General features: G+C 37.7%; 1 protein-coding gene across 1 annotated transcript in view; it reads left to right on the top strand.

Moving 5' to 3' along the window:
• The window catches only part of LOC104680140 (contactin-3), a 334,676-nt gene that overhangs the window by 166,366 nt on the left and 141,372 nt on the right, over positions 1–26,938 (top strand). The window contains exon 5 of the mRNA XM_030938334.1: positions 11,457–11,552. Within this exon, the coding sequence (XP_030794194.1) occupies positions 11,457–11,552 (96 nt within the window). The remainder of the gene's footprint in view (positions 1–11,456; positions 11,553–26,938) is intronic.

The following is a 26,938-nucleotide window of genomic DNA, read 5'->3' as shown; positions in this document are numbered from 1 at the left end:
AAGACATAGGGTTTATCTTTGCCTAGAGAGGGGAACAACATGCTAACAGTTATTGAGCACCTACTGCATTCCAAAAACTTTGCATTTATTTTCTCATATAACCGTCTCAGCTGGCCTCTAACACAGGTTATGTTATCTTCATTTTTCAAACTAAGATCCTAAGTATCAAAGTGTCTGAGAAATTCGTGCAAAATCAGAGAGATTCAATCACAGAGTGGTGGATATTACCACTGAAGTCTAACTGCAAATTCTTTGCTGAAGAAACCACTGAGACATTTTAATCTAGACTATTAAAAAGCTCTTAAAAATGTTTGAGTACATAATTAAGATAACTGCATTGAAGTGGTATGATTTGTTCCCATATTCAGAATAATGTCATTTTATATGATCTCTTTATTTCCAAATTGGAGAGGAGATGTTACTAAGTGAGAAGACCAAGTACATCTTTGTATAACTAATGGCTACAGCTCCTCTATGGCATGTCCAGTACAGTGGTCAGTTTTTGAAATACGATATTGTGTAATAGTCTTGAAAATTCAGCTTTCTCTATTTGATAATGTTTTATGTAAGAACATTGGTTTTTTCTGTTGCCCCATTGAAATCCTTTTAACTTGTACTTTTCACAGAGATTTTCTGAATTATCTCAAACCTCAGATATACCACCTGGGGATCTTCATTTCAAAACAAAGAATGTGATTCCTGCCCTTGCCACAAAAATGGGAAAAAAAGTGTAGTTTTGACAGAAAAATTCTAGGGATATATATATGCACACACACACACACACGTACACACACACATATACTTGAAGTATAAGAAACTCTTTTGAGAAAGCAAAGGTTTAGTTGACTCTTCAGTTTGTAGTAACCATTCATGTTTTAAACTTTAGTATTGTAAAATTAACATCCGTAATCAGTTGGGGAGAGTTTTTGTTGTTATGTGTTTTTCCTAGAATAGATACGTTAGAAGAGCAAAACTGTCAATAGCAGAAAGCAGAAACTTTTTTTTTTTTTTTTTTTTTTTTTTTGAGATGGAGTCTCACTCTGTTGCCCAGGCTGGAGTGCAGTGGTGCCATCTCGGCTCACTACAAGCTCTGCCTCCCTGGTTCACACTGTTCTCCTGCCTCAGCCTCCTGAGTAGCTGGGAGCCTGGAAGGGAGAGGTTACGTGAGCTGAGATGGTGCCACTGCACTCCAGTCTAGATGATAGAGCAAGACCCTGTCTCAAAAATTAATTTAATTTAATTTAAATAGTTCCAGTAAAATTAATATGATGGTAGTGCAAAATCAGAGAGAAATTGGAAGAGTAATACTGGGTTTTGCAGAACAATTAACTTGATCAAATTTAATGTATTGAGCAAATGTAGGAAAAGAAAGAGCCAAACTGGATGTGGGAGTCTTTGAGAGAATAATAAGTGAGAAGTTGGAAGAGGAACTATATTAGAGAAAACATCAAGAACATAGGAAAATGCAGTGTCAAATATGAGATGGCAATTGGACATCCAAAAAAAATATCTGGAAGGCATGCAGAAAATGCATGTTTTGAATCAAAATTTGATGGACATATCATTGATATATACATAGTGTTAGAATCTTGAGACTTGGTGAGTTTCCTGAAAGAATGTGAAGAAAAATGATAGTAGCTATCATTTATTTAACATTTATAAATTAAGCACTGTTTTAAGTAATTTACACGAGTTCTCTTATTTCTTCCTTGCAACAATAGCAGAAATAATTGCTGTCTTATCCTTAATTTACTGATGGGGAACCTGGGGATCAAGAAATGAAGTAATATGCCCTGTTCAAATAGCTAGACAGAATCAGGCAAGGGATTGCACCTAGGTTTGTCTGACTCCACAGGACAAAGACTTGACTTCAATCCGAGTTAAAAATGGAAAGGAAACATGTTCATGGACCTCTGGGGGTGGACGGTAGAGAGTATTCAGAAAAGCTGGGCGTGAGATCATTGGAAGGTATGTTTTATTTTTAAGATGGGGTGAACTGTGCATGTTTGAAAAACTGTAAGGAAGACAAAAGAGAGATGGAAACAGGAATCGTTATGAAACCAGAGACTCAAAAGGAAAAATGAAACCTTGTACTTGTATAATTGTTTTCATTTTTCAAAAGGCTTACAGATCTGGTATGCTAAGGTTCCTCTCTTGAAAAGCCCTGTGAGGTTCAAAGGGTGGATATTGTACCCACTTTACAAATATAATGCGTGGAGACACAGGACAATCAAGTGACACACCTGTAGACCTGCAGACCTGGATTATGGTCAGAAGATCCTGATGTTCCAATTTCCTGTGTTCTCTTCCTAAATTTCACTAGTAGAAAGTTAGGAACTCTGCAACGCAGACACCAATAATTTAACTTTGGTAGGAAGACCCATGATGGAGATCCTAAGGAAAATGAGATAATGGATGCTTATTTCAGACATTCTTTGATGACCTACACAATGCCAAGAAGTATGTGACAGTCTAGACATAGAAAGATGAAAAGGACAAGGCTCTAATCCTGGCAGAGCACCCAAAATAGATGAACAAGGTGGGAAAATATAACGGTACAGAAAATAAGAAAGAACAGCAATAATTTCAAAGGTTTCAAAAAAGAGATGTTGCCAAAGCTGGTTTGGAAGATAAATAAAAGTCTTCTGTATCAGTGAAGGAGTGGGAACCTTATATGCATGGCATGGGCTAGCATTTTTGTGCTTGGGGAAAATGAAAAGTTTGTTGCTGCTTAGTGTATGTGGCTGGGAGTTGACAGTGTTGGAACAATGTATAGGAGGCAGATGAAGCTGAACTATGAAATATCTATGTGAAAAGGTTTTATAGGGTATACTTCGATGCTTAGGGTCCACCCTGTGCCTACATTTTCCAGGTTGTGTTTCAGAACAAAACAATAGATCCTGAGGATATTAAGATCTTATTAGATCCTTTGCTACATTTCCTATATAGGCTTAGAAAAATACGAAATACTTCAGTCTCTGCTTGGAGACTTACAGTGCACACCTGTTTTAAAATCACTCAAAAGGCTCAGGCTTAAGAAAGAAGTCTGTTTGTGGTAAACATTTTTGATGCCCTATATCACACCTCTGATGCCCACCTCCCAAGCATCTGCGGAGAGGGTAGACAGTTCCTTGCAGGTTCATAGTGGAAGCTCTGATGGAGAGGAGGGAGTCGTTGACCCCAGGGAAATTCCTCCACTATTGGGGTTGGGAGCCTGTATATACCCATGACTCCTGTCTTTCAAATGGATGATTCTGGATAGCCTTTTGTATGGTTGTCAGAGGTTCATTTGAAATCAACTTCTCATTGCCTACAGTAGCAACTTCAATAATGTACCCAGATGTTGAATTTTCCTCCATCTCTCCCCTTTCCTTCCCCACTGCCTCTAAGATCATGCCACATAAACTATGTCACCCAAGTCTTTTTGGAAGCTCTGGTTTTGGGGAAACAAAACTAAAACACTATTGAACTTTTGTTGAATAAGCTATTATTTTTCATAAGGGTAAAGTTTTATTTTCCTAAGACACACTTTGCCATGGGAGAGTTTTCCCTTAGGGGCTTTATACATAATTAAATGTTTTGAGAATTGGACCAGCAAGAAAAGGAGCAAAAAAAGGAAGAGACACTTTGGATTTGGGTGTTGGGGAATAGAGCAAGAAATAATGAAAATAATGACTGAGTTTTGAACATGCTGATACTGAAGATAACTGAGTCAGTTGTTTATGTCTAATATTCTGATTTAGGAGATCTTCTTAGTGCTTCTGCGTGTGCCATGATGCAGGAAGAAAGGTGTGGTCATTCACTGAACTGGGATTTTTGTATTTTTGTAGTGGGCATGCTTTAATGAGATTTTTCAACTAACTGAAACTTTACCACTTGATTGAGAAACTGAATCGTTGCATGGGATTCTTTTTTACAGCAAGCTTGTCCAACCTGCAGCCCATGGTGGCTTTGAATGCAGCCCAACACAAATTTGTAAACTTTCGTAAAACATTATGAGTTTTTTTGTGATTTTTTTTTTAGCTCATTGGCTGTTGTTGGTGTTAGTGTATTTTATGTGTGACCCAAGATAATTCTTCTTCCAGTGTGGCCTAGGGAAGCCAAAAGATTGGACACCCCTGACTTACAGTAAGGGTGAAAACCATAACTGAATTGCAGCCTTCATTTTGATTGCTTTTCTGGGTATGTGCATTGGGTTTTTTCTTAGCTTTTGCATGGCAATGCACAACTTTCTTTTATTGGCAGCGACCTGATTCTTTCAAAGGCAGTCTTGTCATTTACACTGCTCATGTAATGATTTAATTTGATAACTACCAATCACTAAGCATTTCAACATTAAACATTAAAGATGTTTAAGATATTACATATGGAAGACTGTTACATTGCCTGTGTCTGTGTTCCTGGTACAAATTGTCACTACTGGATAGTATTTTTCATTTTAATTGAAGAGGTAACACTTCACCTCATAGCATCAAATAGCGTTGTATTATACAAGTAATAAAGCTCACATCCAGTTTTCAGTGACAATGATTTTATTTGCTCTTCATGCTGTGATCAAAAGTAGATATAAAGCATTTTGAAGGCAGAGCTCTTCAGTTTTTAAATGTTGAGACCATTTAGTCAGCTGGCCACCATTTCAGTTATATTGCCACTATTATGTTCCATTTTAGTTCTTTTAGAGGGAAAATGGTTTGTTTTACTTTGCAGTCTCATATTGACATCTTTTTTAATATTTCTGTGCCCAATTGCACATATGGCCTTTGCCAGCATTTCCTATAAAATTTTCTACATAGAATTATTTGGTCAAATACATTTAGGATACTCTATAATATCCATTCCACCTTAGTAGACATTATCAGTCCATAATTTATATTAAGGTCTCTGACTTATTCTACATAAAGAAACTCATTTAACTTGGCTTGACACAAGTTTACTCAAATTTACTTGTTGGGAAATGGTAGTGATTGTTCTGGTTGATTTTGCATCATACAGAGACAGACTCATGCACTATACCCCTGAGTGACACCAAGTGATATTTCACATACTCTGCTTGGTAGTTCACTACCTAGGTCAATCCAGGTGAGAAACCAACACCAACAATATGTAGGAAGGGGAAACAGATTGAGCACAGAATGTCAGAGAAAGTCAGAGTGACCCCAATTTCTTTTCTCCATATGCATTGATTGTTTCCTGGGATTTTCCTTGCCACTGCGTGGGAAGATCAACCTGAAGTGCAGAGCTTCGGTAGGCAATAGAAAACCAGGCCTAATATAGAAAATTAACAGACATGTATCAAGGTGAAGACTTTTATACACCAGAAATGGTCCATGTGAATTTTTACAAAAAGCTAGTCACAAGGAGGAGTGTTCTTCCCTAAGCTCTCTCTCTGCACACCTTTCTTTCAGGTTGACTTTGGAGATAACTGGCCCCATGTTGTGACTGGAGCTTTGGACTCTGGTAGAGTAGCACACAGAGCTGATGGCCAGAAGTGGGGTCAGCGAGCCACTTCTGTCCTGTAGGAAATGTGGGGGAAGAGGAAAGAAAATAAAAGGAAATACAGAGAGCTGGATTTTATCTTTGCTTGCTTGCTTATTATTTTTTAATTCAGATTTCCCTGGTTTATACATACTCATTGTGTGTGTGTATTTAGTTCTAATTTTATCACATGGATGTTCATGTGTTGACCACCACAGTCAAGAAAGAGAACAGTTCAGGTCCCATGAGGATCCCTCATAGTACCCTTTGATAACAACACTCCCACCCCTGCCTCCACCTTCCCTAAAGTTGGCAGCCACCGATTTACTCCCATTTCTGTTTTTGTTTTAATTTTTTTAAGAGATGGGGTCTCACTGTATTGCCCAGGCTTGTCTCTAACTCCTGGCCTCAAGCAATCCTCCTACCTCAGCCTCTGGAGTTGCTGGGATTACAGTTGTAAAACACCATCCTCAGCACCAAATCCTGTTTCTAAAATCTGAATGTTTTGAAGTTTTACATAAATGGAATCATATAGTAAGTAACCTTTTGGAATTGGCATATGTTTGTCAGCATAATTTCCTGAAGATTCATCAAAGGGGTTGGGTGTATGAAGATTTCATTGCTTTGAATTGCAGGGTAGCATTCCATGGTATGGATGTAGCAATGTGCATTTAACCATTCACACATTGAAGGTACTTGAGTTGTTTCCAGTTTAGGGCTGTTACACATAAAACTCTGTGAACTTTTATGTACAGGTGTTTGTGTGAACAAGTGTTTTCATTTCTCTAGGATAAATGCCCAAGAGCGCAATTGCTGGTCATATGGTAGTTGCATGTGGTTCATTTTACAGGAAACTAAAAAAATATATATATATTTTCCATAGTGGCTTTAACATTTTACACTTAAGAAGACAATGTCTGAATCATCCAGCCTCCTTACATCCTCTCCAAGATTTAGTGCTGTCACTGTTTTGTTTTTTGTTTTTAGCTGTTTTGGTAGGTGGGGAGTGATAGCTCATTGTAGTTTTAATTTGCATTTCCCTGATGTCTAATGATGTTGAACATCTTTTCAGGTCCTTATTTTCCATCTGTTTTTCCTCTTCAGTGAACTGTTTCTTTGTGTCTTCTTCCCATTTTCTAATGGAATCATATGTTTTATACTATTGAATTCTGGGCAGTCTTATTGCAGATACTGTTTCTTTAGTGGATAAGTGGTTTTCAAGTATATCCTCCCAGTTCGTACCTTTTCTTTACATCCTCTTCACTTGAACTTTCACGGAGCAGAAGTTTTAAATGTTGATGCAGTCTGGTTTATCAGTCCTTCCTTTTAAAGACCATTCAATTGGTGTCAAGTCTAAAAACTCTTTGCCTAGCCTTGCATCCCAAAGATGGTTTCCAATATTTTTTAAATAAAAGTTCTATAGCTTTATGTTTTACATTTAAGTTTGTGGTCTATTTTGAGTTGATTTTTAAACTGAGTAAAGTTTCGGTTGATTTTTTTTTTCTATCCTTCCATTGAATTGCATTTTTTCAAAAATCAGCTGAGCCCATTTTTGTGAGTCTATTTCTGGGTTCTCTGTTTCGCTCTATGGATGGATGTGTCTCTCCCTGTGCCACTACCACATGATCTTGATCATTGTAGCTATATTATAAGCCTCAATATTAGGTAGAGTGATTCTTCCTGCTTTGTTTTTAGTCTAGATTGTTTTAGGCATTCTAAGTCCTGTGTCTTTGCATATAAATTTTAGAATAAGCTTGTCTTTATCTACAAAACAAAAAGAACAAACCGAAAACCATGCTGGTATTTTGATCAGAATTATATTAAATTTATACACTCATGTGTCACTTAATGACAGGGATATGTACTGAGAAATGCATCATTAGGTGATTTCATCAAACATCATAGTATGTACTTACCATACTCAGATGGCATAACCTACTACATACCTAGGCTGTATAGTATAGACTGTTGCTGCTAGGCTACAGACCTGTACAGCAGATCACTTTACTTAATACTGTAGGCAACTGTGACATAGTGGTGGATATTTGTGTTTCTGAACATATCTAAGCATAGAAAAGGTACAGTACAATATAAAAGACAGAAAATGGTATATCTATACTGAACACTTACCATGAATGGAGCTTGCAGAACTGGAGGCTGTTGTGGGTGAATTGGTGAGTGAGTGGTGAGTGAATGTGAAGGCCTAGGACGTTACTGTACATTACTATAGACTTCATAAACACTGTACACTTAGGCTACACTGAATTTATAAAAATATGTTTCAGTAATAAATTACTCTTGGCTTACTGTAACTTTTGTATTTATAAACTTTTTAATGTTTTATAAATTTTGACCCATAATAACACTTAGCTTAAAACACACATTGTAAAGCTTTACTAAACTCTTTTCTTGTACACTTATTCTATAAGCTTTTTAATTTTGTTTTTTTTTTTTAAGTGTTTTTGCCAAAAACATTTAAAAACACACATGTTAACCTAGGCCTACACAGGGTCAGGATCATCAATATCACTGTTTTCCACCTCCACATCTTATCCCACTGTATCTTCAGGGGCAATAACATGCATGGAGCGGTCATCTCATATAATGACAATGCCTCCTTCCAAAAAACTCCTGAAGGGCCTACCTCAGGCTGTTTTATGGTTAACCTTTTTTTTTTTTTTTTTTAATTTGTAGAAGTAATATATTCTAAAATAACAAAAAAATTATAGCATAGTAAATACATAAACCCTTAACAATTGTTTGGTATCATTCTCAAGTATTATATGCTGTACATAATTGTATATGCAAGACTTTTATGTGACGGGCAGCATAGTAGGTTTTTTACACCATTACCACAAATATATTTCACTACTATGTCATGATGGCTATGATACCATTGTTGTAAAAATGGTCTGGCCATATATGTGGGCCACCATTGACCGAAATGTCGTTTTGCAGCATATAACAGTGTATTAATTTGGGAAGAACAGCAATTATGTTGAATCTGACAATCCATGTACATAGTATGTGTCTGCATTTATTTAAGCCTCTCCATTTTTTTTCTTTTTCATTAGCATTTTGTAATTTTCAGTATACAGATCTTTTGCATGTTTTGTTATATGTAATTTACCTGAGTATTTTATTTTATTTGGAACAATTGTGAGTGGTTTTGAGTTTTTAATTTCAGTTTTTACATGTTTATTGTTAGTATGTACAAATTGTAACCTGTGATCTGCTTAACTCCCTTGTATTTCTGATTCTGGGGGGGAAAGCACTCGGTCTTTCACCATTAAATATGATGTTAGTTGTAGTTACTTGTAGGTGTTCTTTATCATCTTAGTTTGTTTTTGAAGTTCAAAATTGGGCTATATATAGCTTGACTTACATTTGAGTGGCACGTGTAATCTTGCACTAGATATTTCAATGATCTGAAACTTACTAGACATTGATACTACTCTTTTCCCGTAGTTCCTAGTGTTGCAAAAAAAGGAGAAAAGTCTTGGTATACCTTGACTGTAACATATATGTTCTTATACATCTATGTTGCTCCATCTGCCTCAGAAAAATGCCCACCCCGGCCCTCTGACTGCTACTGCTACTGTCCGTCTACTTGGCCGGGTTCCGCTTGTTAAAGCCTTGGTTACACCTGTAGATTAACTACGCAGTCCTCTGTATACTTACCCCCTTTTCAGCAAAGTGCCACTTAAAATGTGCCATTATGATTAAGTTATTTTTCTTTGTTTCCTGATGCTACGTCCATGAACTGGCCATATCAGATATCCAGAACAATATTCCTTGCACTCATGCACTGCAGAAAGAGTATCAATGCATGTATCTAGACCAATGGGCAGATCTGTGCCAGCTATATTTGTGCTTAGGCAAAAGAGATTTTACCTTTGGAGGAGACATTACTGGTTTCCATAGAACCATTCTATACGTTTTTGCATATTCTAGCTAAAATCAGTGATAGAAAACTTCCACAAGGTGAAATAATATATGGCAGAAGATAACTAGGAATTGGACAGGAAGTCAGCAATGATGATACATACTTGATCATCAAAAAATAATCTTTGGAAATTCCATGTATGACTACATTGTGATATGATGTACTGCCCCATTTAGCCATTGGTAAACATTTGGATGGTCCAATTTTGCAATTCTAACTCAGTTAGTTACATTCCAGAGGCTTAATGTTTTGAGAATGTTGCATTTTAGTTACAGATTTTACAATACTCTGTTATTGTATAATTTCTTCTGGATAGCCTGTGGTTAAAATAAGTCCATCAACTGTTTTTTTCTCCTTTATGGGCACACACAAGAGAGTTTTGCTGAATCACTTTACTCCATATTTAAAACTTCGCAATTTAATACTACTTTTCAGTAACAATATTATGAGGCACATAGGCCCTCTTATTTCTCTCTGATACACTGCTATATAGTCCTTAGAATATCCTTAAATGTCTACAGGTTCTGGTTTTATCAATTTGAAGGTAATTATTTTGCTTTATATATTTTTCAAAGAAAAGTTGAAACTCTCCAAGTTGTATTCTAAAATACATCTACTGTTTCACTCTGTATAGACACCACTTAGGCAATTTATATAAGCCCTTAAGAGCTGTGAAATCAGTATATTCTTTCAGAAACTGACAGTGCAATTGTTCTGATACAGAAAGTGACACCATAGAGTATATTAACTGTGTAATTCACAAGCATTTTTTTTGTAAGTCAGAGTTTAGAGAAACAGGTATTTCTTCCTCTTTCTCTATAGACTAAAGCATTTTTAAAAACGAAGTCAACAGAATTTTCTCTCTCCTGTAATTTAAGTTGGAAAGAATGAATCAGTATTTGCTGTACTGGATTGCCATTGGAAGAAATTAAATGTTCTCTAAAAATAACCACCGGTAATCAAAATAGTATTTGCCCTTGATTGCTATTTTTTTAACTTTTTTAAACACTTGAAAAATTCTTTGGATACTTATAATTATTTTTAGCAGCTATAAATAAAAGGGAATATGCTGATTTAAATTACTGTTATCCTTTGAATTCTACGTACTTGGTAATTTCCAGTGACAATATATCTTCTATAGAGCCCTTCACAATATGGGGAAAATAGGACTTGTACTCAGAAACTGAATATTTTCACATATTTTTGTAAATAAAAATAATTATAGGTAGAATAAAATCTATTTAGGCTATTTATAATAGAATATTTTAGGAGGGAAATTCATGAATAGTTGGTCATTTTTACAAGTTAAAGCTGAACGTATTCATGACATGGTGAATCACTGGTGAATGTGAAAGTCGTATTTATGTATATTTTTGATTTAGGATATTTCATTTCCTTTTTTGAATTATATTATCTGGTTGGTTCATTCTGATATACACTTTGCCTTTGGATAGTTTATGCCATTTTTGACACTATTTCAGCAACGTGGGATCAGTGGGTATATATTTATATTGTATTGCTGAATTTCTAGAAGTTTTAATAAAGAAAGCAGCTTTTCTACCTCAAAGCAAGTAGTTTTCTCTCTAGGTTCTTGGAAAGAGATTTTAAAATTGTTTTCCATGCAGGAACAGAAACCCAAATACTGTATGTTCTTACTGATAAGTGAAAGATAAATATTAGGTACTTATGACTGTAAAGAAGGCAACAATGGACCCTGGGGACGACTAGAGTGGGGAGGAAGGGAGAGGGGCAAGGATTAGAAAACTACGTACTGGGTTCCGTACTCACTACCTGGGTGATAAGATCAATCATACCCCAAACCTTAGCATTACACAATATAACCACATAACAAACATGTACGTGTACCTCCTGAATCTAAAATAAAGGGTGAAATTCTAAGTAAATAAAAATAAAAATTTTTAAAGAAAAAAAGCAAAAAATAAAATTGTTTTCTAAGAGAAAGGAAGGTCTTGGTGTAAAATTTGTCATTTAATTGGCCTTTCTGAAATTCAGTTTTGTTTTGTTTTCTAATCAGATCTTGAAAATTTTAAAACCAAAATGAGGAGTACAGTGTCTGTGCGTGAAGGCCAGGGAGTTGTGCTGCTCTGCGGCCCCCCACCACACTCTGGAGGTAAGTCATGCTCTGTTTCTGCTTTTCATATTTATTAAGGTTCAGGGCAAGGCCTGCAGCGCATGTACTGTTATTGCATCTGTAAATTACTCTGAGAAACTTGATAACTTGGCCATTAGATTCTGTCAGCTGAGTTGGAATATGAGGAACTCTACAGAAAATAGTCCATCCAGAGAAGTTTCTAAACAATTGACTCATTGACTTTTGGGGTTTTAAAGACAAGAGAGATCACATTCACTTCAGTTACCTAATGGTGCTAAACAATGCTTTGTCATTACACCATTATCATTTGCTTTTTAGTCTTATGCCATGTCAAATTGGATCTTTGCTGTTTGTCTGCCTCTCTCTCTCTCTCTCTCTCTCTCTCTCTCTCTCTCTCATACACACAAGCTTATTAGTATGTGCCAATAAGCCTCTTTATATACGTATTTTATATATATATATAAATGATATGTGTGTATATTCACATCATTTACATTGGAGCATTGGAAGTGCAAATTTTATGCTATACTGGTATAAATTGAAATATTACTAGAAATTCAGAACCGTACCAAGATAGTGACCCAGAGTAAAAATGAACTTTAGCACATATGAAAATAATTTGATTATCTCTCCAGTATGAGCCTAGAGTGCTGGTTTGATTTTCCTATCGTGCTCTCTATTGCAAACTTGGTCACTTGCAGGAACAAAGAGGGCATTATTAATGAATAAATCACTGTTCTCAGAGAAACACACATTTTGTTATTGAGAGGATGAGAATTACTGGGAGATAAACAAGTTAGAGTGGATCTTTCTGACCAGAAGCAAAACTGAGAAGTCTACTTGTCATTATAGTAAAACTTATTCAAAGGAAAACATGCTGGAGTTTATTTGTTCTGTGCTATACAAATTACAGTCGTTTCCACCCAATGAGTTGTCAGTTTTGATCACAAACCCTCAGCCCAATAAAACAGATATCTCCCATCTTCAGGATCTGGCCACTTGAAATTTGTGAACCATCTGGGGGCTGCAGACTTGGAACTTGATTAACAAATAGGATTGCCAGCCATCACGTGATCTGCTGTGGGTTTAAATTGTGTTCTCCAATTTATTTCAAGGGTGTTCATAATTGCTGGAATCTTGACATTTCAGAAGAACTTTAACTTTCAAGGGAAGCATAGAGCTTCTTGATTGCAAACGAAGTAACAGAAGTCAAACTATCTTGACCAAAAATTGGGAGTTTGCAGGCTCACATAACTGGAATGATCAAATGGCTTCTAGTAGCACTGTGTAGTTTTACAAAGACATAAGCCATCTAGAAGGACATGCTGTCTCACCATGGGGTGTGGGGTTAGTGGATGCCCACCAGCTCTCACTCCTTCCTGGTCTGCCCCAGCTGTAGAGAGACACTTGCCCATAGTCACACCCCTCTTGAGGAAGCCCACATCTAGTGACTGAGCAAGGCTGGGATATGAAGGGTCAGCCATTTCTGACCAACACTGGTCATTTCTGATTGAATCCACAGCTTCCTGTCAGGATGACCATGTCTTTGTTGGACCACATCACAGTTCAGTTTCTTTCTCTTCCCAGTTGAATCCTAGGTTTTCCTTTATGGGTTTTGATCATTGATTAAAAGCTTATATTCCAAACTCTATTTAGGGGTCTGCTCCCTGAAAACCCAATTTGTTGGATTCAGGGATTGAACCAATTTCATAAACCATCCATTTTTCCCTATATTTCTTGATTCCACTTGTCTCAATATTGCCTCCATTCCCATGTATATTCCTTGTAGGGGCAAAGGTGGCCTCTGACAGCTCTAAGCTCTGTGATCCTTAATGCTAAATATCCTAATGAAGCAGACACCCTATCTCTCTGTGGCTCCTGATTCTTTTAGAATCAGCCTTATTTATGGGAGCCCTGAAGCTGAGGACTTGAGTCAGTCCACCTACTGACAAGCACTGGAATGAGAAAAAAGCAGTTTCCAAAGGAAGTGTTTTATTATGAGAAAACAGAGGGAGATATATTAGACAGAAATAAATAATTGCCAAAACTACATCTAGGAAGGAAGTATCAAAATAATTTAAATTTATATTGTCTCAAATGGACATAAAATAATTGCTGGATAGTCTTGGTTGTGATCAGTTTTATAGGTGTTGACCCAATTTAAAATTCCAACTGAGTGGTTTTCTTTAAGTGTTATTATGATTAGATACATTCACTGATTGGAAAGGAGGAACTTTTTGGTTGGCTAAGTATGCACACATTGAACATGTCTTAGTAAGCTGTTGGATGAAGCATGTCCCAAAAGATAAATCTATTCAAATGTTATAAAATTGGAGAACTGTTAGCCCATCACACCTATCCTAAGTAATGATATCCTGATTTTTCTCTGCCTTTGGTGACTTTCAAAGGTAGTCCTTTCTTTTTTTTTTTTTTTTTTTTTTTTTTGAGATGAAGTTTCAATCTTGTTGCCCAGGCAGGAGTACAATGGCGCAATCTTGGCTCACAGCAACCTCCACCTCCCGGGTTCAAGCCATTCTCCTGCCTCAGCCTCCAGAGTAGATGTGATTACAGGCATGCACCACCACACCCGGCTAATTTTGTATTTTTAGTAGAGACGAGGTTTCTCCATGTTGGTCAGCCTGGTCTCAAATTCCAGACCTCAGGTGATCTGCCTGCCTCTGCCTCCCAAAGTGCTAGGATTACAGGCGTGAGCCACCGCGCCCAGCCGAGTCCTTTCATTTTTAAAACACTAGGTTGGGATGACAGTGGAAGTCAAATAGGTGAAGGTGGGAAGAAATCTTCCCAGATGTCAGACATGTACCCATAAGAACCCAGAGCATGCATAGGAGAGCAAATAACATTGACCAAAAGCATGCTTCCCTCAGTTCCAGATTGTGCAGACTTAGATGCTAAAAAATGTGGTGCTCGTTGATCCAAGTGTCTGTAATGCTGAGGTATTCACAGTTCACATCCACTGTCTTAACACACTGGCTTATGAGCTTCTTGAGGACAGGCCTATGTTGGTGTTTGCACCCAAGAGTCTAGTACAAGGCTGATTTGTAACAAACAGTGAATATTGGTTGAAGAAATGAACACAATCATGTAAGGAATACGTTTTTTAAAATTTGGCCAGTTATACGTGCTTTTTGAGAGTTCACTGGAAATTTTGTGGAGATACAATCATTTAACAGCCAAAATGCCCTGGGTGCCAACCAGACAGGTGTGGGCATTGACAGATCAGAGTAAACTCTGTCCACAGCAGCTGGTATCAGCCCTGCTTCATCACCTTTTTGACTCATGGCCTTTAATTCAGTAGAGAGTGTGAGCCAGGTCAGAGAGCAGCTGAAGTTGTCACTCCAGGGTGTATCAGTACAAGCGATGAGGGATTAATCAGAGAACTTATGGCCTGTGCTGTGGCCCATTTGGTTTTCTTCCCACAAAGTCGCACAGTCCCTACAGGATATGTGCTTGCCCTTGTCTGTCTTCCACACTTTGTGTTACCTTTATTCACTTCACATTTCTTCTTGGTTCCTTCTCTGTGGTTAGAAATGTTTAAATTTGTTATTTTTATGATTACTGAAGATGCAATCATATTTTATTTGTCTGTTGTATTCCCTCTTACATCAGCCTAACACAGTAAGCAAAGAAAGGCAGTAATAATAATAATAATAACCAGCTGGGCACAATGGCGCATGTCTGTAATCCCAGCACTTTGGGAGGCCAAGGCAGGCAGATTGCTTGAGCTCAGGATTTCAAGACCAGCCTGGGCAACATGGTAAAACCCCACCTCTACCCAAAATACAAAAAATTAGATGGACATGGTGATGCACACCTGTAGTCCCAGCTACTTGGGAGGCTGAGGTGGGAGGATCGCTTGAACTCAGGAGGTGGAGGTTGCAGTGAGCTGATCGTAACACTGCACTCCAGCCTGGGCAGCAGAGCGAGACCCTGTCTCAAAAAAAATACAATAAATAAAATAAAAATAATCATAATAGTATTAGCCTCTGTCTATTGAGTGTTACTTAGATGCCAAGCAGTATTCTAGTCCTTTGTGGAAATTACCTTCTAGTGAGATTCTTTTTGGGTAAAAGTATGGGGAGGAAGATGAGTGACAACGTACAGCAGAGTCTGGAAGCTGACTCCTGGAGATGCTAAGAGCGTGGGCTCTTAAGACCAGCCATTGCCTAGTGCCTTGAACCCAGACTTCCTGCTTAGAAATGGCACATGAGTCACGAGGCCAGAAACTAAGCTTCAGCGCAAAGCTCTCCAGCTTTTATTCAGGGCTACACTTTGGGAGTTTGCAAAGTGTGCCTCAGAGAGGAGGCGGCCAACCTAAAATCACAGAGCTGTGAAGAAGTAAAACTAGAACCTGGAGGCTCTGACTCATGACCAGGGCTCTTTCTAGTATGGCATGCTCTAAACCAGCACCCTGTTGCTGTTCTCCAAATGAGAAGGCACAGAGTCCTCAGCAGAAGTGACACTGTCTTAAGCCAAAAGCTCTGACGTTTCAAAATCAGAGGCAGCACAGTTCATGGTTTTGTTTTAATTTTCCAGCCCATTGTTTAACACATCGGCAATGCTTAAAATCACATTAGAAGAAATATCCCCAGAGTTAACTAAATGTTTTGACTCATAGTAAAATTGTGTTAAAATCTCCTCTTAGTGCAGTAAGTTTATAACTTTCTTTTGCTTATTTGGGATAAAATCCAGAAATGTTCTCCACGACTAGATTAGGAAGATAGATGTGGAAAAGGCCTAAATAAGGATCCCAAAGTGTGGAAACCGCATATGTTAGTCATATTTCCTTAATTCATCTATGTAATTTATGAGATAGTATCAGCAACTTGGGGCAGATTTGCATAAGAGCATTTGCCATTTATTTGATACTATAATAACAAAAAAAGTGTTTTATGGTGGGAGACAATGAGGAATTTTCCTGGGAATCCCTGTAACCTCACAGCAACAGACTGCTGTCGTCTGAGAAAGTTCTTATCTCCCCATCATTCTGTGTCATTTTCTGCCACTTCCTAGTCATTGCTTTCTCTGCAGAGCAATCCAGCACCTCTATGAAGCAAGAGGAATTAACCTCCCAAAATCTGTTAGAAAACTAGGAAATCAAAAGCCAGAAATAGAGGACTGGACATGCATCACCTGCAGCATAATTATTAATCTAGTTATGAGTCATGTGAAAAGCTGGGAGTTCGTGTTAATTACCATTCAGTTGCTGATATCACTACACAATCATTAGACATTCATATACACAAGAAAAATTACCCTGTTTTCAGTAAGGTCATAAGACTAGTTCATGGGCACCTTATGATAAATATTAATCACTCAGGAATTCATAGGTTAATCAAGTTATTACATACGTGCATGTTAATAAAGAGATGAGTTCTGTTCAACAATGGCTGATAAAAATTTATTCTGAGTAGAAGACAGGCTTGAGTCTGTCCCAGTGTTTAATCAGCAAATGACTTTTGTGTCTTGATTCAGCTTTCCATATCTCTGCTATGCACATATTCTTGAAATGGAAGTCTTGTACACTGCCATTCACGTATTATAACAACATAGCCCTTGGGATGGAAAAAAGAGAATGTGAGATGCCAAACAGCAGGTAATAGAGGCTGAAGTGACATTATGCTAAAAATTGCCTTGTAAACCCTGATGTGACAAAGGTGAGAACTGTTAGCAACATGCCCAGATGGCATGGGATTTACAACTTCGGTATCAACATCTTTATTTTTTTTTCTTTGCCCAAGATGGATAGACTGAAAAACAGAAGTCAGCTCAGGTAGCTTAGCTGGGAGAACCTAAAGAAAAGGCACTAAATAGGCATCTTCATCTCTAGGAAGACTTGTCCAGTTGCTAGACTTCATCAATGCAGTGAGACACATGACTAGTGTTTTTGGATGTGATTGTGTCTCAGAACAACAATTTCCTCAAACAGTTTAATCTGTAAGTATTATAGAGCGTCATCTTAGGTACACAGTTTTCCTTGAAGAACACTTTGCTACTGTTCTGCAGGTAATACAGTTAAACTTTACAATGGGCCAGGTGTGGTGGCTCACGCCTGTAATCCTAGCACTTCGGGGCACGAGGAGGGTGGATTACCTGAACTCAGGAGTTCAAGACCAGCCTGGGTAACATGGTGAAACCCCCTCTACTAAAATACAAAAAAAAAATTAGCCAGGCATGGTGGTGCATGCGCCTATAGTCCTAGCTACTTGAGAGGCTGAGGCAGGAGAATCGCTTGAACCCTGGAGGCAGAGGTGTCAGTGAGCTGAGATTGCACCTTGCACTTCAGCCTGGGCAACAGAGTGAGACTCTGTCTCCAAAAAAAAAAAGATAAAAAAAAATTTAATAAAATAAACCTTAAAACATTAGCGTTTTTCAAAATCTTGAAGTCAAGAATACATAATATATGTGTAGGTAGTGTCAAAATAAAAAAGATATAGAGATGAATCTCTAAATTTGATGTTTTGTTTGGGAAGAAAGAATATGCTTTCTAGCTGGGCATGGTGGCTCATGCCTGTAATCCCAGCATTTTGGGAAGCCAAGGCAGGCAGGTTGCCTGAGGTTGGGAGTTTGAGACCAGCCTGGCCAGGATGGTGAAACCCCCACCCCATCTCTACTAAAAATACAAAAAGTAGCCAGGTGTGGTGGCAGGTGACTGTAATAGCTACTTGGGAAGCTGAGGCAGGAGAATTGCTGGAACCCGGGAGGTGGAGCTTGCAGTGAGCCAAGATTGTGCCATTGCACTCCAGCCTGGGCAACAGAGTGAGACTCTGTCTCCAAAAAAAAAAAAAAAGAATATGCCTTCTGCAGTGGACGTGGTGGCTCAAGTTTGTAATCCCAACACTTTGGGAAGCCAAGATGGGAGGATCCCTTGAGGCCAGGAGTTTGAAACCAGACTGGGCAACATAGCAATACTTTGTCTCTTTAGGGGGGAAAAAAGAATTAAGAATATGCTTTCTGGCTCCCATCAAATTTCCATCAGAGGTCACTGTGTAGACTGCTTCTCTAATAGCCCAGTGATTTCCACCTTCCCTAAAGGAGTAGGTGCAAAAGTTGCATTACAGCAGCACTTATGTCACCACAAACTGCAAGATCAAGACTAGGAAGCAGATGATTGATAGGCTATTGAGAAATTGGCATCTGTACAATAGAATATTACTGCTTATTTATTGTTCCTATCCTGAGGATAGGTTAGCATGTCATGGCAAACAAACAGTTAGGTAATCCATCTGTAGACTGAATGAATCTCAAAATTTTAACTATTTTTTTGAATTGTCAATACTGATGTGACTATTGACATTTTCGGAAGTTCAGAATATTAACAGATTTATAGTTGCATTAAGACAAGTATGTTCTAAATCGATTGACACATAAACTTTAACTGCTTTTATATGGATAACTGTAAACTATTTTGATCTCTAAAGGAAACATTTGTTATACTGTATAGACCATTTTGTAGTTGGAAATGGAGATGAAAATCCTGAATTTCTCCAAAGTGCCTGAATGTGGAAGCCGTGAATTTAAACTATTAATTGAGCCTGCCTTCCAACTTTCCTTTTTTTTTTTCTTTCTAAATCTGTCCATCCAGGCATCATTCCATCCATCCATCCATCCATCCATCCACTGTATTCATTCTTGATTTACTCAAGTATCCATCAAATAGCTATTTATTTGTGGAAGATGTGATATGTCTTATAGTAAGATTTTACTATAATAAATATGTTTCTTCACTTGAATAAGATTGATATTAAGTAAGAAAAACTGAGCATATTGCTCATGAAGTTGATAGAAATATATCCAAATTGATACTTGTTGAATACTGCCCGAAACCACTCCCCAAGAGAAAAGCACTGAGTTCAGTTTGCAGGAAATAGGAAGATAGATAGGAATTCTGTCCTCAGGTACATATGGTCCCACAGGGAATGAAAATGATGAGTTTGCTAGTGACTAGTTAAGCCTGGAATGACAATAATAGGTGCCATTATTATTGGCCAGACACAGAGCTTATTGCTCCTAACAGAACTTCAAGGAAGAGATTACTACTCTCATTCTACATTGACAAGCCAAGGCTCAGAGCAGTTAGGTGATTTGTCCAAACCCATGTCATGGTAGATTTGGGCACCTAGGTCTGTTGCTTTCTGTTTTTTTTTTTTTTCTTTTTTCTTTTTTCTTTTTCTTTTTCAGAATGTCCCTCTGTTGCCCAGGCTGGAGTGCAGTGGCACAATCTTGGCTCACTGCAACCTCCACCTCCCGGGTTCAAGCAATTCTCATGCCTCAGCCTCCTGAGTAGCTGGAACTACAGGCACACGCCACCACACCCACCTAATTTTTATATTTTTAATAAAGATGGGGCTTGGCCATGTTGACCAGCCTGGTCTCAAACTCCTGACCTCAAGTGATACACCCGCTTCGGCCTCCTAAAGTGCTGGGATTACAGGCGTGAGCCCAGCTGATCAGCTGCTTTCTGATGGAAAATTTTCCTGTGCTCACAAACATTATAGGCTTCAATTTTTTTTTTATTTACACATTTTCTACCTTCTAAAACAGTGTTTTTCAGACTCCTTTAATAGATACTCTGTAACAATGAAAACGTTTTTATGTACCACCATGCCACAGTCACACTCACACATATACACTTATGAAGGAGGCAGAGAGGGTACAAACTGGGCACCTAGAGCTAGACTGCTTAGTGCCAATTCTAACGCTGACATTACAAGCTATGGAATTTGGAATATGTTGCCTAACCTCTGTATCTCTTATTTCTTATCTGTACATGGGAAGTAATCACAGAACCTACCCTTATAGGATCATTGTGAATATTTAAGAAGGCAATCTATGTGAATTGTTTGAAATGTCTGATTTATTTATATACATGCAAATATACTACCATCTTAATATGTTTATGGAAAAATGTAAAAATTTAAAATATCTAAATAAAAGTAAATCTATGAAGTGGATTAATTATACTTTCTTTCTGTACCCTGTGGGATTGTCCGGCTGGGAATATCTGTACCCCACTTTAGAAAACATGGTTCTAGAAAATGTTTGGGTTTCTTTCCTCATTGGATTATCTGTGGTTGAGGATGAAAAAGTTAAAACAATTATGTTTAGAGAAAAGGAATGGAGATGGCTTTGAGATGCCCATTGTGTACTAGCATCAGTGACCCCAGGGGCCCAGCCAGTACATTGCAACTGACTTCAGCTGAATGGCCCAGGGAGGACACCTGCCACAAGATGAGCCAATCAGATGCTTTCTCCTGAAAATTTGATATTTGACCTGTAAGCCTACAAGTCTGAATTTGAGAGTTTGGAACAGAGCCTTTCTATCATGTAGATTAGGCAGCCAAGAAAGCTGATGCCTCAGGAGCAGAGATGTAGCCAGACAGAAACAAGAAGAGACCAGGGTCAGAGATTAAGGACGAAAGACTGCCTGGGCTGCAGTCTCCCCAGCTCTCATTTCTTGGTAGCTGTTTTCTAGCCCTTGGGTTCTATGAAACAGCTCATGTCTGTATACCACATTCTGATCCTTAGTTAGGCTAACTCTAGTAGATTTCTGTTTCTTACAAACAAAAGCTCATAACTAATGCAATGGATATCATTTTAGGATGGTATGTATGTATGTATGTAGTAATGACACATGCAAGGAGAATAGGAAATTTAATGTTAAAAATAGAGAAACAGCAGCTATATGTTTTGACAGCTGTCCCTGGGGCTGTCACAACATCCCTTTTGGATTAAAGTCAGCATGGAACATACCACAAAGAACTCTGGAAAGAGTCAGGGTCATGGAAACAACTTTGAGAAACTGGATTCATTCATTCATTACTACTTACACTTTCAGTCTGCAGGCGAATTTCCCCCAAGCATCAGAAATGCCCCTGACCATTTCTTACATTTTTCTCACAGCAGCATGGCTTCACACTTCCCCCTTCCATTTTATTCCCAGATCCCCTAACTGGTCTGCAGTAGTAGGATGAGAAAATCATTCTTTCTCACTCTAAAGACAGCCGAGTCTTCTTGCTCTGATTCCATCCACCCACAGACAGAGGAGCCTTAAGCCCATCAAATAATTACATGTGGAAACTCAGGGGCTTAAATCCACTGTTCGAGAGAGAGTGCTTCAGCAGAATTTATTTTGATATGGCAGAGTTCTGACCTATGTTTTCAGCTTTAAGTAAAAAATTATCTATAAATCAAGAATGGTAAAGGCTTTGTCTCATCCCAAAAAGAAACCGAATGACCATTAGTTGATGCCTTTGGTCAAAAAAAAAAAAAAAAAAAAAAAAAAAAAAGACTAGGAAACACCAGGTGAGATCCAAGAATTGATCTGTGCACTAGCAAGTGGGGGAAATAAAACATTGGTTACTTCCATTGCAATGCATGTGTGTGTACCTGTGTTTTAATTAATATTACACATGCTATTGTAACAAAGAAACCTTACAATGTATTAGATCAATTGATGGGTGTTTCTTACACAGATAAAGTCCAAATCAAGTGATTTTGGTCATAGGGCAGTGTTTTGTAAACTCTAGTGGCTCATTTAGGGGCCTTGTTTAAAATGTAGATTCCACAGTCCCACTCCCAGAGATTCTGACTGCATAGCGTGGGGTCTTTCCTGGAAATCGGCATTCTTCATCAGTGACCCAGGAGAGTCTTGATTCAGATGGTTTTTGAGCCACACTTTGAAACACATTGTCTTCAAGTCATACAAATGTAAATGCTTTCAAAATCCATTTAAAGGAATAGAGAAATATTTATGCCAGAGCAAGTGCAAGAGTTGAAGTATTTTTGTGGGTGAATTTTATTAAGTAGGACATTTTAAACTCTAAAGCAAAGTGAACTTTGTGGCTTACATGGAACATTGACAAAAGTATGAGGATAATTTTTTTTAAACTTTTACAAGAATGCTGTCTTGGAGAGCAAAGTTGTTAGTCTGCCTAGTTGTGTAACTGAAATTTCCTGGCTTTCATCCGTCCACCTGCCCAGGTGTGGAGTAGCTGGTGGGTGCTTCGTAGTCAACTGCACTAATGCTCACAGAGACTGAGCACCTCTCTTACCACTTGGTTAAGGTTTTGTAGTTTTTGATCCTCATAGGCACCACTTGGCACCTCACCCCAGAGTAATTTGAATTTGTTTTTGTTGTTATTGTTGTTACTGTGTGTCTGTGCCTGCGATTGTTGCTCTGTCTGAAGGAAAACACAGGTTGGTCTTGTGGGAAGGGAATTTCAAAATTGATCCCCTTCCTTTTGAGGTCTAGCTTTTATTTAAAACCTGTTTTTCCTCCTTAAATTGAGCAAGTTGGACTTTGAAATGATACCGGGGTTAAAAGTAAGAAATTGTAGAATGAATCATGCATTAAGTTTTCAGTAAGAATTCATTCACAGAAACTGCACAGTGGTCACCTTTCGCTATTCCCACAGGTCTGCAGCAGCCAGACAAGTGATTCCAATGAAAGGAGGGCTAGGATTTGAGGCTTGGGCAATTATTTTCCTGGTAACAGCTAAATCTCTAAACAGCGTCATTTACTTTATTTGCATTTTTTTAAAAATATAGAAAATGCAGTCCTTTTTTGAGTTTATTAAGGATTTGGCACATGCATTTCCCATTTGCTGGTTACAGTTCTTACCATGGCTTTTTTTCCTAACCGTGGCTAAGTTAAATTCATTAGACACAGACACATTTTGTATATAAAACACATGGAGATATTTTTCACTATTTATATGAAATTTGCTCTGCATCCATCAGCTTTCACTAGGTTATGTTGCAGCAACAAACAACTCCAAAGTCTCAGAGGCATCTAAGAATAAAGATTAATTTCCTATCCACGTAGCCTCTAAGCAGTGGGTTGGCTGAATCTGTATTCCATGTGATTTTGTTGTTTTGGGAAAGAATGGTCCCAACCTGGGACGTGTCATTTTCATGACACAGAGAAAATAAAACTGTCTGAACTATGCAAGCTGTTCACAGGTGGTATATACATCACTTTTATTCATTCCATTTTCCAAAGTAACTGTTATGGTCAATGCTGACCAAATGGGCCAGAACTGTCCTGCCACAGAGAGGAGCAGCAAATAATAATAACGTAATTCACCACATGCTCTTATTTTTTTCTTGAGTTACTTGACCTTTGTAGTCTTCCCTCCATATTTGACAGAGATCTGCATATGATAACCAGTCTACATTATTCCAACTCTACTATAAAGAAAACAATATATAATAATGAAAAATTGTATAAAATTCGGTGTAGAAGGGATTGTGGTAAACTGAATGTTCCACCTGAAGGGTTCATGGGCTACTTAGCTCCAGTGGATTATTGCCATGGAGAAAGTAAATTTTTAAAGAAAAGCCAGAAACTGTATGCTGGTAAAATTTTCCAATTTTTTTTAAATGGTATGGATGAAATACTACATGGTTTGAAGGTGCCTTCAGGCTACAGGACACAGCTGAAAGTCTGCTCCTTTAAGGACATTCTTTACTGATAATAAAAAAAAAAAAATGAAGAAGCCTCATTCACTTAGCAATCTGAGGGAATACAAATATGAGAGACAGTCAAGAGGATGATTTATAAAGTCTTTAAAAATCCACTTTTCATTAGATTCAGGGGTACATAAAATAATTCCAAATGAAGCTAATTAAAGCAGCTAATTATAGGCCCTTGGAGGCCTGTAGTATCTGAAAGTAGCGTCTCAGTCCTGGAAATAGTTTTCCAAATTTGTTTTACATACTTTTTCTGAAGTAATTAAACATTCTCCCCTTCCAGTCTATTTTGCATCATTACTTTTCTTAGCAAATGTTTTATGCCCCCAAAGTGAGGATAAATCAGTCAGCTAAGCACAACAGAGTAGGGGAAGTCTAAAGAGTGAGATTCTGTTATACATAAATACAAACTCTGTAATATTTCAGATCAATTTTACCTGGAAGAAGGTGAATTTGAAAGATCAGTTGACAGATGTCAGCTAAAGCTCAGTTCCAGTGAGGACACGTTATGTTCCCCAAAGTAAACACCATAACTAAGCAGAACTGTGCCTAATTCTATTGTAGCTATAAGTAAATCGCTTTTGTTTCCAATGTAAATTTTATGTAAATTCAGAAATTTAAGGACCTTTCCTTTTTTTCTAACATATGCAATGGTTTCAGTGACATTATTATATCTGAAAGTATTAGGTGTTTTGCAGCCCACTCCTGTTACTTCTTCTAAATTCTGATTTGGTTTTTATACAGCCTGCCACATTCTCTCTGTACTACTACCATTTACCGAGCACCTTCCACACTGAGTAACATTGTCAGCACTGCCTTCCTGGCAAGACTGTCTAATTGATGGGTTGATACGTGAAATACAATTGATAAAGTCTGTGTTCCCAGCAGAGACTCCTTATTTTCTCTCATGGTTTTATACTTCTGTCAGCATATGTTCTGCTTAGACATCATTTGGGTGACATTGAGCAGCATTTTCACAGTATGTTCTTAGAGAATGGTAATAGGCCCCATGGAAAAGTATGAGGACAATTTAAAAAGAAAACTTTTTCAAAAATGTTAGGAAAACAAGAATGTGTCTTTCTTTTATTTCTCAGAGCTTTTAATGGGATAATATTGATTTTACCTATCAAAGAGGAATAATCTAGCATGCAACATTTCCTAAACTTACTTAAGTAGAAAACTCGTTGTTTATGGAGCATCTTGCAGGACCAGATGTTCTGAGCAGCACGCTTCAGGAAGTGGTGACCTAGCTTAAAGATAAGGTTCACCAGTGATTTTCAAAATATCCTCTGCCAAGTGCTCTGAAGGTTTGTGAAAATAGTCAAGGGGGCAGCTTTGTGTACAAACGCTAATTTTCATAACTTTCTCTTCAAATAGAGTGATTTTTTTTTTTTTTTTACCTATTTTAAATGTTATTCCTCCATATGAATATTTTTAAAGATAGGACACTGGGCTGACAAATTCTAAAGAAAGAGAAAGAAAGAACAAAAGGAAGAAAGGGATGGATGGAGGAAGCAAGGTAGGAAGAAGGAAGGGAGGGAGGGAGGAAAGGATAGAGAGAGGAGTCTCTCCTCTTATTTTATCAGTGAGTAAGTAGAGTCAGTTGCCTGAGTTTATTCAGATTCAACTTGACTGTTCATTTCTTGATGCGTTAGTGGGTCATTTCTTTCCTATATCATTGTGAAATCTGGAGGAGTAAATGAAGGGATGCTTTGACTAGTTAATGTACTTCTGGCATTTGTAAATTCAGTTAATTATGTATGGATCACATTACATCTGTTCTGGTAATAACAGGCTGGTGTTTACTGGTGGGGAAACTAGTCCATCAATCATCTGTAGTCATTGATCTTCAGATAAGGGGACCCATTCTGGCGGGCTTACAGTAACCATAGCATGTTTTCAGCTCTACTTGCCAAAACATATTGTATTCCACAAATCTCTTAAGAAGGACCTATTCTGTTTCCACTTGAGATGTGAAATGACATCTGAAGTGGTGATACATGTAGACTTAAAGCAATCTTTTTCAGTCATTATAACCTTTAAGCACCACTAACATCCCCCAGGATTCTTTGACCTTTTCTCTCTGTATTATGCTTTTTGACAACTCAGAGAGAGAAGCAGTACACCTGACATCTGGTATAAACACAAAATGTTAATTCTCAGCACATACTTAATATTGCCAACCACTTACAGATACTCATGTGATGTGTTTTGTTTTTCCCGTGGCTCTCACATGGAATCTATATGGGTTTTCTTAATTCAGTGCCAGTAAGCAGTAAAAGTTATTTTTGGTTTTCATAGCTGTGGATTTGAGTCTCAGATTCACAGGTTAGGTGGAGGGCAGGGGTTGGACAGTCCTGAGCCATACAATGGGAGGATTGTGTTCTCTACAGTATGAGAGTAGAGAGTAAGAAGAATTTATGGGCTATTAGAACAAGATACAGATACATAAAGAGAATTGTAACATCCACAGGGTGCAGTTAAGGCATTGGATCTTTCTGTGAATGGAGTGTAGGAGAAGCAAAATTCTGTATTTCCAAAATGCATTGATTCAGACTGCATCTCATAAAAGGTGTTAAAGAATTCATGACTTCTTTCTGATCCTTGGTGAAGTATGTTGGAAGTATGTATTCCAAGCTGAGAAACATCAAATATCTTCAACAAAATTGAAAGAAATGCTGTTTTGCTAAAACCAAGTCATCACAATTAGAACATCATAATGCAGTGTAGGCATTTTCCAAGGAGTAAAATGAGTTTAAAAATCCAAATTTAATGGATATTCCAATAACTCTGAATTGCAAGAGCTTGAAAAATAAGCTAAAAATTGGCTTCTTATTCAAAGAAAGTGCCATTAAACAGATAACCTGTGAGTCTCAGTTGAAGTGTCATGTAGAGAAATGTTAAAACAAAAA

Source organism: Rhinopithecus roxellana, chromosome 1 (genome assembly GCF_007565055.1).
Source record: "Rhinopithecus roxellana isolate Shanxi Qingling chromosome 1, ASM756505v1, whole genome shotgun sequence".
Lineage (NCBI taxonomy): Eukaryota > Metazoa > Chordata > Mammalia > Primates > Cercopithecidae > Rhinopithecus > Rhinopithecus roxellana.
Note: the sequence above shows the minus strand (reverse complement) of the source record. Positions and strands in the feature narration are given on the sequence as shown.